This window comes from Pleurodeles waltl, chromosome 3_1 (genome assembly GCF_031143425.1).
Source record: "Pleurodeles waltl isolate 20211129_DDA chromosome 3_1, aPleWal1.hap1.20221129, whole genome shotgun sequence".
Classification (NCBI taxonomy): Eukaryota; Metazoa; Chordata; class Amphibia; order Caudata; family Salamandridae; genus Pleurodeles; species Pleurodeles waltl.
Genome location: NC_090440.1, coordinates 242,857,913 through 242,870,557, shown reverse-complemented (window position 1 = coordinate 242,870,557; position 12,645 = coordinate 242,857,913). Strand labels below are relative to the sequence as shown.

At 42.0% G+C, this 12,645-nt stretch overlaps 1 protein-coding gene across 2 annotated transcripts in view; it reads right to left on the bottom strand.

Moving 5' to 3' along the window:
- RBPMS2 (RNA binding protein, mRNA processing factor 2) overlaps positions 1 to 8,319 on the bottom strand; it is a 200,920-nt gene extending 192,601 nt beyond the window's left edge. The window contains exon 1 of one of the 2 annotated variants that reach the window (XM_069222325.1): positions 7,739 to 8,319. In XM_069222325.1, coding sequence (XP_069078426.1) covers positions 7,739 to 7,789 — 51 coding nt within the window. In that variant the 5' untranslated portion in view covers positions 7,790 to 8,319. The remainder of the gene's footprint in view (positions 1 to 7,738) is intronic. The other variant, XM_069222324.1, reaches the window with a different exon arrangement.
- Between the last annotated feature and the right edge of the window lie 4,326 nt (positions 8,320 to 12,645).

Sequence of the window (12,645 nt, the reverse complement as noted above, 5' to 3'; positions counted from 1 at the left end):
AAAGTTCCATTAATCAATACTGATCATATATTAGGATTAGTGTTCGATTTTGTGCTATTTATGTATAAAACCGCCATAAGATTGGATTCAGTATAGTTTCTCATGAGGAATTTGAGCCTATATTTTGGTATGGAAACAAATATTTTGAATAGCACTTTAAAAAACTGAGCGGTCTGTAAAATCCGGCAAATGAATGAGTTGCAATGTTTTGCTGAAAGCCCATCAAAAAATGTATGAGTGGATTTGCATTCAAGTCAGCTGACACCAATCTTGGCTATATTATGCATACAATTCACTGCAGACTAGTAATCAATAATGACCAAGTGTACCAGTTGTCTTAGAAATATTTTTTGCACAATTATATCTAGCATTAACAGGTTACTTTGAATCTGGTTTCTTCTAAAAACCAAATAACGGTCAGAAATTCCATTCTTTACCCAAACCTAAAAAGGTGGCCTAAACAAGCTATTACAGAACAATTTACCAATAGTGACAAAAAAGTTAATACCTTGCATTTTTCTAGTTTTGTACCATCATCCTATTTGAAAACTGGGATTGCAGCATGTACTTTTCAAGACATGGAAAAGGACTCTAAAAGCAGTCTTCAAATAGTGGTTGCAAAAGGCTGGCCTGTTGCTGTATTGGAAAAAAATGTATATTGTGCCAACAGCCCGAGAACTTCAAGCAGCAGATAATACGGTTGATAGTTCTTATACTAATATAACATCCATTTGAGGAGAACTCATTGAGAGCTCTACGCATTAAAGCGCTGTGTGCAGCAAGATTCTCTTTGAAAATATTTAATCGAGAGTAGTAGATGCATAGCAGTTTGGGGGTGGGAGATCATGCTTGATAAGTTACACTTCCAAAGATGGTATAAAATGTACTTGATACCACCTATGCGTCGGTTACAGTGAGGTGGTATAATGTCTAGGTTAGCCCTACCCGAGGCACTGCAGATATCATGCACCAAGTAATGCATTTTAAACTTCCAATACCTTAATCACTGTTTGCGCCAGTATTTACATTTCTGGCTGCGGGTAGATCTGTAGTTGATTGAAAAACGTCAGCTAGTCTGCTGTTCTTACTGCCAGCACCAATAAAACTATTTCTAAATATGCACAAGTTATCTTAACATTTAATAAGCATCGATATTGCTACTACAGGGTACTTAATACAAGTAATTACCTAAGGCGGTGTCAAATAATTATTTACTTCGGGATACATGTCAGTTCGCAATAACTGACAAATGAGACGTGGTGCAGTTTTTAGCTTGCCCGGTCCTCTAACAAGAGGTGGGATTTGTTAGCAGGCAAAAAAAGGAAAGAACGGCCTTAAATTAACCAGGATAAGTATTCTAGCGGAGCCTCACCAAACAATTTTGGTGGATAGAAAAAAAGACCTAGGTATAATTTAGTGCAGAGGTCACAAGAAAGCATAGTGGAAGGCCTCTGGAGATGGTTACGAAAGAAGTGAATTGAATTGCCTTTAGAAAGAACTCGCCAGGTTAGGCAGTGTGGTGAAGCTTGAGGGGTGAATGTGTTGCAGCAGGTAGAGTGCATGCACAATAAAGGGGGATCATGTTGCCCAAGGAAAACAACACTATGGCTTTTAGAGGGAAACTAAAAAACAAACCTGGTGCGCAAATTATTTTTTGCTCTTGATAAGGATTATAGGTAGATTTTACAATGGGAGTTAGGGAGAGAAGGCGAAGAAAAAACGGAAGTCACAGACATTAACATCTCAAGGTTGCCAGCAGAAAGTGCATTTAGAAAATGCAGGCACAAGGTGATTAGACAGAGGAGGCAGGGTAGAGTTTGTGCTTTAAGTCATCAGCTGTGAAAGATCCTTTTAGATCTCAGCCACAATTAACCACAAAGTGCTCAATGAAGGACTACATCAGCGGAACAGCGTTGTCCTAACACCTTCCGCAGAACTGTACCCATAATGTACAATTGGGCCCTTTCCTCTATGGAATATCAAATGTGTACTCAGAGCATTGCAGCCCCAGTCTGACGTGAAGCAAGCCCAATGATGATACATGAGGGCCTCTGCTTCTGAATTTACCCATACCTGAAACACCTGAAATTCTTTGGTGTTGTGGTTGTTCTGGAACAGTGTACTTTGTTAATTGACTGTTAAACACTTACCTTGCTGCTCTGGTTGACAGTAAGATTGGATTTCCAATGTATGCATGCAGTAGTTTCACCTCAAACTTCAAATCAAGTCTGGCAACCTTCCCAAATTCAGTTTCACTGGGTTAGTGAAACCAAAACAGTTGCCTCTCCAAAACTACTGAATATGTGAAATCCTACTCCATGTAGTGTCAGTCCAGACCCATTACTTCTTCCTTGACCAGAAAAATAGTATACTACTCAACCAACCATTAGACATCCTTCTCTTCAAGGCTTTATAAAATCAGGTTAGGGATGGGACATTTGATGGTCTAACTCTGGATGTTGTCCATTTCAGCCAGATGATCAACCTGTTCACCACGTTGTTGTATGCTTACTGCATTACAGCACAACACTCCCCGTTTGCACTCCACTAAAGTGTCCTCGTCTTTGTGCTTTAGGAAAATCATAAATACAATACATACGATCAACCAAGCACTGGACTATCAGGCTTCTATGGGCTGCAAGTTTGCTTGTATTTTTGTTCACCTGAAATCACCATAAGCCAACAGCATTTTTTAATTATGAATTTAAGTGCATGTGGACTTTAATTCAGCAGGAGGTTTAGAGTTTCTCCTAAAATCGTGGAAACTGGACCGCTGCATGACTGGTGTCAGTTTAAGGAAAGACATGCTTCGGGAGCATACTTACACCTTAAAAACATGGAAAGGTGGTTCGAATTTTCTAGTTTTGATGAGAGTTTAAAATGCAACAGAAAAAAATCCACATAAATGTACGAACATATCAAAATACCTTCACAGACTCATTTCCAAACCAAGGACATCATGATTGGTACAGATCCCAAGGCTGTGCTTGTATATAGTTTCTTACATCAGAGAAACTGGGCACCAAATTAGAAGAAAAAAAACAGAAAGAAAACACTTGTCGTCAGCGCTTATGGCTACGTTGCAAGTCATCCTGGGCACTAGCAATTTAGTACTATGAAAACACTGGGGACAAGGACGCGATTATGCCAAGGAACCAAAAGCACAATTTACTGTAACCAAAATACTAACTGGTTCCCAACAAGCCCAATGCCAGAAATATCCCGAGCCCTGCTGCTATCAAGCAACCTTAACCCACTCAAAAAGATGTGGGAATGAGCAGAGCCTGCTAATGAATGCACAAACTGTCCCGTTGCCTCCTTTTAAACAACCATTGGTGCATTCCTTAATTGCTAGCAAGGAAATAATCCAATACTAAAAGAACCAAGTATTCATTTGACACTTAATGCAACCTTTTCATAACCTCAGATGGATGAGATCCGACTTACCCAGTAATAAGAGGAGTAGCTTCAAGGTGGTGTTGCCCCCCCCCCCCTCTTTAATACATTTATCTACTGGCAAATGGTTGGCTACAGGTGCTTTCAGTCTGGTATGGCAAGGTGTGTTGGGTTTCACCATGAATTTTACATACACACAAAGAAGCACACTCCCTCTTTTTTGGAATTCCTCAAAAATGCTTATTTATTTTACAAAATACTGTGTTCTTAGTTTTTGCCCCTACAAATCTGCATTCCTCTCCCTTTCTACTTACTCTTAGGCCAGTCTAATGCACCCTGCTTGCCATTTTTTAACCTACGGCAGCGTGATTTTGGAAAATCTGACGCTCCACCCCTCGCCCCCCTCAACCCCCCCCAGTCTTATTGGGCAAGCTACGCTCCTGTAAGTAATACCAAGTAAAGGGAATACTCTAGCCACCACTCACTCCTTCATGTCCAGGTTGAGGGTATAGTCTACCTCCAGTAAGTAAACGTGGAATCCGTTGGCAGGACTACCTATGCAAATTGAAAAATTAATTGCTAATCCACAACCCATTTAACAACAACTCATTCCGTTACTTTTGATGTGATGTTTGAGCCATCATTCAGGTACTTCCACCATGCAAGGAGGGTCCCTCTTGTTGGATCAGCAAAGAGTACATCATCTAAGATTATGGTGTTGCATGGAAACTGTATGGTCAAGATACAAAAATACCTCTTAATCCTAGCCTAATAGAATGCTATTGACCAATAACTCCTTCCAGACCTTACTAAAATCATGACAGCTCAGTTGTCAATTAACTGAGAATAATGTAATCTTTAACATTAACAGTAAGGTTTTCACCAGGGAAGAGGAAGTGAATCTGCACTAGCTCTAGCCATGGTCTAATTATTAGGTTTGTGTGCCAACCAGATTCTGCAGTCCTATTGTTAGACCTACAAGTGGTCTTCAACACCATGGACCACAATAACCTTAGACACCATAAAGAGCTTGTGATGGAAGGATCCACCTCAGCCTGGTTCTTTTCTTACAGAACGTTCTCAACCAGTTATACTGGATATCCCACAAGGTAGCCCCGCAGGAAGTTAGTTGCGAACACCGCAGAGCTCAATGTGGTCGCCTATCTTATTTAATATTTACATTAGTCCCTGCATACATTTAGTAAGGTCCTTAAGCTGCTCTGTCATTTCTTATGTGGATATCAGATAATCTTCCGGCTAGAGAATTATATAGCAATGTGTTTTGGCAGTACAAAACCGGATGTTGCACAATATTGTGCAACTTAATGCAAGCAAAACAGATTTTATTGTCAGATGATGAGGGGTTCATACGGGCCTATAGCCATGGGGACTATCACAATACCTGCTTTGGAGGTAAAAATCATTGGCCATCTATTTATTTAGATAATCATTTACCATCGGAACCGCAAGTAAAAAGTTCTGCTCTTTAGACTGAAAAGCATTAAGGGACGTACCGCCCTACATGCCAACTAAATTACGTACCCAAGTAATAGTAGCCAGTATTTTACCTAAAAATGACAACTGCAGTATTTATTTCTGCATTTGATAGGCCGTTACAAAAAATTGCAAAGATGCAAAATGTTGCCTTTATGGTCACATAGGGACTGAGAAAGTATCACGACTCTGAAGCCAGGAAGCTGCTGCTGCTCTGGCTCCCTGTCAAACAAAGGGTATTCTTCCAAGACCTCTGCCTCGTGCGCAAATATTATAATGTAATTGAATTTCCACCTCTAGCTTAATGCTTTATACAGCAGCACAAGAGGGTCACAAGTCTCCTTTCCTACACAGGGATTGTTTAACTTTCCCAAAGTCGGGAAAGCTAAAAAGAACTTGGTCTCTCTCCTACCTAGGATGTAGGATTGTCTTCCCAAGAACTAGAGTCTATCACATCTCATCTTTCTTTTAGAACGAAACTGAAGAACTTTGTTCTGTTGACCCAGATCACACGAACTCTCCACTCAACTGCTATTGTTCAAGCCAATTATCGCTATGATAAATATATGCACTTCAACCTAACAAAGCTTAAGAACAGATTCGGTTGCAATGTGGTTGTATGCTAGCTAGTTTAGATTGCATATAGGACCTTGATTAACGGTTTTAAAAGTATTCTACATGTGTGAAAGGATCATATAGCTCTCCCAGACTTCCTGTCTTTAGCAGCGAGTGACAATCCATTTTTTAAAATTTATTTACGGTTAGCGCAGCCTTATATGCGATGTTGTGGTTAATGAAACGGTAGCGTATTCAAAATTATGATTGTCTATTAATTCACAATAGAACAATTGAAAAAATTAAGATTCATTCTGTTAGCAAATATGACAAATTAAGAAAGGGGAAATTAGGTTAGTCATCACTTAATATCCTCATTTGTGAAAAACTAGCACATTTTAAGACCGTGTCAATTGACAGAAATTGCACACGTGCCTTAAAAGTCAAATCTGTTTAAAAGGACCCCTCGCCATACTTAGTTTGGGTACTCGCTCTGTTAGCCTTGTTTCTAGGGTGAAGTCTCTTGGAGAATGTGTAGTGACTCAGTGCTGCCGTGCACGGTTTCTGGGGCTGTAGAACTGCACTGCGTGGTTTGCAGGGCTTGGGGGCAGGAAGTGCAATATTTACATCGGTAAAAGTCAAAGTAATAGACCCTGGTGCCCGTCACACGCAGTGACCGTAGTGAAGGGTAGTGCGGATGCAGGCCAACTGCACCGAGAAAGCCATGTGCTTCACGGCGACCATAGATGGACTGCCTGTTTCCTTAAATTCCAAGAACATCCTGCTCCTTAACCCTAAACAAAACGTACTTCTAAAAACTGACGGATCCCATCTGGGGATCCGGCCTGCCAAGAATTTCTCATCTCTTTTAGAGCCGAAAGGTCATTTGTTATGGGGAAAGAGCTGCAGAGGACGTCGAGGCTCGTGTAACGCAAACCTACACTCCAAGACACTCCGTGCACACCCGTCTAACGCACCTCATAGTAAACAACCACCAACGCCACACATTAAAGATGGAACCTTCCCGGGAGCAATGCCACGGGAGTATCAAGGAATAGTACCACCGGAGCGGGCGCTGCATCCACGAGGGCGCGCGCGCTAACCTCGGAGCCGGTCTGGCAGCGCCGTCCTGGCTCAATGACCTGCTGGAAGGGCATGCCCTTGCTTTCTGGGCTCCGAGTACGCGGACCCCACGGAAAGCCCTCGGTGCAGCGGTATCCAAGCAGGGCCGTTCCCCAGCACGACGAGCCTCACAGTTGGCTAGGGACAGAGGCTCATCCGGAGCCCGGCGCCCCACAGCTGCGCCCTCATTCGCACCTGGTGCGCAGAGCCGCGGGCACCGGCCCTCGAGCGCACCAATGAACGGCCTCGCGGGTACTCGGAGGCGCTCGTGCGTTACAGTGTGGGCTGCACGGGGTCCCTCTTACCCGGGCCCCGCACGAACAGCTCCGCAGGGAGCACCACGAATACTGCTCAAAAAGACAACGAAGAACTTCCATCCACCCCTCCATACCACTAACATTTTAAAAAGTAAATCAAGTAACTGCTCCAAAACACCCGCAGGTTTATCCACCCAACTGCCCTCACGGGAGTCCGTTTCCTGAGCACTGAGGTACCAGAGCCCCTCGACGACTCACACGCTGCGGGTTACATTACATTTTTTTAGGCAATCTGAGAAACATGTATTGCAAGTAGTAAGGTGGGGTACGAACTCACTCCTAGGTACTGACAAACACCTGCGAAGTTTTCCGAATAAGTGCAGTGAACGCTGCCACTAGTTGACTAAATAAACAATCTTAGAAACAAAGAACAGAATGGGAAACGTTTTCCAACATTTAGGCAACAAAACGGGGGGTACTTGGCCGTGAAGGATGCAGTTGTGCAGCCTGGGAGCTCAAGCGCAGTTCATACCTGGGCGCCGAGAGGTCAAGTCAGCTGTACGGAAGGGACGGCAGCGGCCACCTCTATCTGGAAAAGTGGACAAACTGCCCCCCAGAACAAGCGTAGGGGGCAAGCGAGCCTCCCCTAGCTGCGAAGTGCTCAGGTGAACGCTAAAAAACTGAGGTGAGGGGAGCGGCTGAGAGCTCCTGACGGAAAGAGAAAGCAAACCCGATCCCGACAGGAAAACAATGGAAGAGTAAAAAGCGAGAGGCAGGTCTCTCTCTCACTGGTCTAAACACGGAAGAGATTGTCAAATTAAGTAAAGCAGCACCGCGCCGGGCACAAAAGAGCTCAAACAAAGGGTCACCAACAGTACGGCCCAGCGGCTGACAAACAGCCGAGGACGCCTCACCTCCTCCTCGACGCTGCTCAGGTGCTCCCCGTCCTGCTTGTGGCTGCTCATGGTGCAGATGTCGACGGCCGCTGCCTCCAGAGTGCCCACGGTGCTCGGGCTCGTCCTTGGTTTCGGTGCGGTGTTCTCCCCACCCCTTGGGGCAGCAGCTTTAGTACTTGTGTCGGTTTCACGTTGAGAGGTGAGACTTGTGCGGGCAGGAGTGTGCGGTGCTGAAGACTTAGTGTGCCCCGAATGTCGCTCCAAAGGGTGGCTTGTTTTATTACCCCTTTTCCCTTCTTTTTTGGAAATAGGGTGGGGAGAAAGAAAAAGTTAAGTGTGCTTTTAGTGTGTGAAAGTGCGCTGTGAAGGTGCAGAAGAGGAGTGGGAGGGAGGTTGCTTTATACCCTCTGGGCTCACATGGAGTTGGCTGAGGCACTAACCCCAATGGAGCGGGGGAAAAAAAAAAGTGCTAATCAGCAACGAGGGGGAAGGTCGAGTCTCGTTTCTGCTGCTTTTCAATTTGACCATCAATTAGAGGGAGAGGGAGGAAGGGGCAAGGAAATGTGCCGCTTGTGTTGGAAATGCAGCTCAGCTGGGCTGGGATCCAGGCCCTCCCCACTGCATCACTGTCTCCCTGGGAACCTCCAGCCCAATCACAGGAAGCGGCTGCAACTTTTTTTTTCCACGAAAACTTTTTAAACTTTGATGAACTTGCATGATTGAACTTTCTTAAAGCAGCAGGGTTAGACGACCCCTTCCCGTAAACCCCGAAAGGCAAGTTCCCAGTCACACGCTGTTGTGTTTGATGACATGTTTCGTGAACAGTTTCTCCACATTTAGGCTTTCAACCACCGTGAAAGCTACAGTAGGCCCGTTTTATTAATACAAGACACTAGTTACTTTGTTACTAGTTACTTTGTTACTAGTTACTTTGTTTACATTGTTGCGTTGTGGTAGGGATTCGGGGTTAGTAAATGCTACACCAGACGGGTGCATAGGAAGTTTTGAAATTCTTGTTGACAGCAATGGTAATCTTTAACATTTGTATACACAAAACTGGGGATGCAGTGCCCTGACGCCTATAGTGGTTGGTACCTTCAGCCAGCCTTGGCCTTTTAAAAGCGGCACACTTGTATTTTATATTGCGGACTTTTGTATAGAGCTCTTGTGCTATCGGTATGGCATCGCAGAGCTTCGGACCCTAGCTGCTTTGCCTTTATGGATCAGGGTTTTTCATGTACCTGAGCCGTGGTTACCTGCTGACGTTTTGTTTGGCCGATGAAGATCCGCCTGTTGAGTGCAGTGTTTGCTGAATTTCCATACTGGACATTGAGGCCCACACAGCTAATGGGAAGGAAGAAACGACAAGTCCCAGCCTGCAGGCGCAGTGCACTAAAAAGCTAGACCGAGCTGAAATATCAGAAACCATGGAGTCAATCGACTGCATTTAGCGCGAAATACCATGCAATGCAACTTTAAGATTTTAATCATTAACCATTTACCTCTGTTTAGATCGCAGTTCTTTTTGAGAAGCCACTTGTGCAGGCCACATAATCGTGGTCATATTTGCTGTGCGTTCAAACATAGAAGTCAAATGTCAACCTACCTCACCTGACCAATTAATGCTTCTTCTTTTAACATGGAGACTGGTGTTTGCTTCTCTTGCCCTGCAAATTGAGAGGATTTTGTAACGTGAAGTATGTGGCAATGTTGCTGGGGCACAGGAGTGTGAAAGGAAAGGGTCTACCATACCAGTGCTCAACAGAAGTTAAATATCTGTAACTGAAATGTGCAAATATCTCAAGATGTATCTGCACTGAGGAAAATGCAGATGAAGCACTTTTCTTGCTAATTCTGAATTGTGATGGAATCAACGATTTTGATGGGGTCAAAACACTTGACTTGGTGCTATACAAATGATAAATATTCACTGTCTAGGAATTTGACACATTATCGTTTGTGTGCTATAAAGTTTTATCCGTAGAATTGAAGGTCTGTACAAATTGTGGGCCAGATGTACGAAATGATTTTACCCATTCTGTGTCTATGGGAAAATCCTTTCGTATATCTGGCCCTTAGTGTCCAACTGACAGCGTGCTATTACACCATGCTTTAGAATTCTTTTGCAACAGAGTGCTCCAAAGTGCAACATCGGATGCATACTGCACGCTTAACATTCTCCTTCTGAATGGGCGTGGCTGGTTTGCTCAGTATATGAGAAGTCCTGAAATTTCATCAGAATATTTATGTTATGTACACCATTCTTTTACGCTTTTAGAGGTGCTCCCATGGTGTGTTTTCTGTCCAACAAACACTGCAATCAACCAAAAATACTGGTTCCAGATACCAATAACCAGTCCCAGGGCTCACTCGCAAGGGTGCTGCATAATGGTTAGTTCGTGTTTAAACAGAAATAAACCAACCTACTCATAGTGTTGTTTTTCATAATCCTTTAAAGAAGTCTTAAAAATTCTCCACTCCAAGTATAAATACATTTATCTAATGAATGATTCCACGAACAATGTTGTTCAAACTCATTACTTAACAGCTGGTGCATTGTTAGCCCCAATTGAACGTCCATGAATCACGAAACTGAATGCATTTATGGTCACTAGGACCCTTCGTCAGGGAAAAGCTATGAACAAACAAAAAAGAAATACGCTATTCAAATACTGAAATACTGAAGGGAAACCCGCCATACCCTGCAGGGTGATAACCAATACATGTGTACCAAATAAAATCAGAATAGTGAAAGCACATCTGCATACCACGAAGTCGTAACAAAAATGCTGAAAATTACAACATGACAGAAATCGGCTCATTTGCTACACTTATCCTTTGTGTGACCCTTGGATTTTTCACAATCACTATGACTTCAATGATATAACATTGATGCAGCACCCCCCACTCCGAGAATTGTTCCAGATCCATTGCATTTTATGTCAAAAACATATCGGATTCAACATGCACGCAGCAAATAACTCTGTGAAGCATTTCATTTAGACCGCATGAGCTATCGTTATGTATGCCTGCAGTTTGGCATTATTCCTGGTAAACCACCTCTCGATTCCTCTTCCAGAATTTGGGAGCCAGTGGTATATTTAGAGGGGGCAGATGGGGCCACAGCCCAGGCTATGTTTGCCCTGACCCTCCTTTAACCCCTGCAGGGACAGTACCCAGGCTGAGTAGCACAGGACACCCGCTCGACTGGGGCCCCCAACTCTTCAGTGGACTCCCATTAAGCCTGTGGCAAATTAATATTTGTGGGATACGTGAGACAAAGGGGCCCCTCTGCAAATTCAGCAAGGAGGCCCATCATTTGATATATGTCACTGCCCACCTCCGCAGCCACTGAAGGTACTAGGAGGAGACACCGAAAAAACTAATGGATGCTGCACCTTGACACACACATCCAATAGTCCATCCACCTTTCATTGTAAAGCAGGTTTGTTTAAAATATTTATATCTGACATTGTATGCAAATGTGTATGGATATATTTGCATTTGAATATAGCTATAAATATACACACACACACACATATATATATATATAATAATCTTCAACAGATGGAACGATGACCATCTGACGGCTGCACCGATCCCGTTAATCAGATCCCAATCATTGGAACAAAGTCATATTCAACAAAGCCAAATTCAGTTCATTGAATTTATTTCTTGTAAAGGTTACACAGAGTCCTGAAGTGAAATGTCAACGCGTTTCGGCAGAACGCCTTCTACTGGACAAATCCGGCTATCTAGCCGGCACCATATAAATACAAGTTAAAATCCTTCATTTGTTTTCATAGCATTCTAGTGTGATCTAAAGCAGCGGCCATCTTAAAACATGCAAAAACCTAAAATTTTAAATCTACAATTTATACATGAATCGCTTTCAATAATTTAAATAATTTAAACATAAATGCATCATATATGTCACATAGGTATCCTAAATACATAATACATATCATTGATTCAATCTTGTGATAATCATCAGTTGACTATTCTACACATAAAATTACGTGTTGATGCATCATTTAAGCCAATGTCATCAATTGTTCTAGTCAAACTCCATAAATCAAATTGGTCAAATATTTGTAGAATATGTTTTTTTGGATATATTTTTCAATGTGAATATATAAATATTTATAGTTCTTTCAATTGTTAAAATTAATCAAATTATCACAAATATTGTAAATATTGCAAAATACTGTAAAATGTTATAGATAGTTTGTTTTATGAGAAATTCATTAATGCATAAAAAACAATCAACACAATAACTATCAATAATGTTATAGTTTATAATATATTCAATCTTGTTCATTATTGAATTCAAAATTTGAAACCAATTGTATACTATCAAATCAATCTCACATACATAACGAATTGCAATATCAAACTAGACTCCAGTGAAGTATGATCATTTAATATAGTTTCCCACTTCACTATCAACCTACACTTTGTCTCCTGTATCTAATCAATAAATACATTGGACCTGAAGTATGTCTAATTCTATCATGGTACATAAATAAATATTTAAAGGGCAATACATGTATTTTGTAGATTAGATCATCTCTATCATGATCTATATTCTAGGTTACTTGATATATGCATGTATTCAATGTGAAGTTGGGAAGAGGCCTCGGCCTGAAGTGCAAAGTGCTATGTGATCTAAAATATTTCTATGTTAAAAAAGAGTCTATAACAGGTGCACATTAGTGATAAAAAGTTATTGTGTAATGAAAAAATTCATATATATATATATGTATTCACTCTTCTATATTTGTTAGATTCTAAGGAAGAAAATGTATAGTTAAATCTTAAGCATATGCGCCTCATGGAATTCACTTTCAGAGACTTCACCGTTGGGCGCATTGGAGAGTTAATTCAGCAATGTATCAATCAAAGCATTAGATGTGGTGCACATC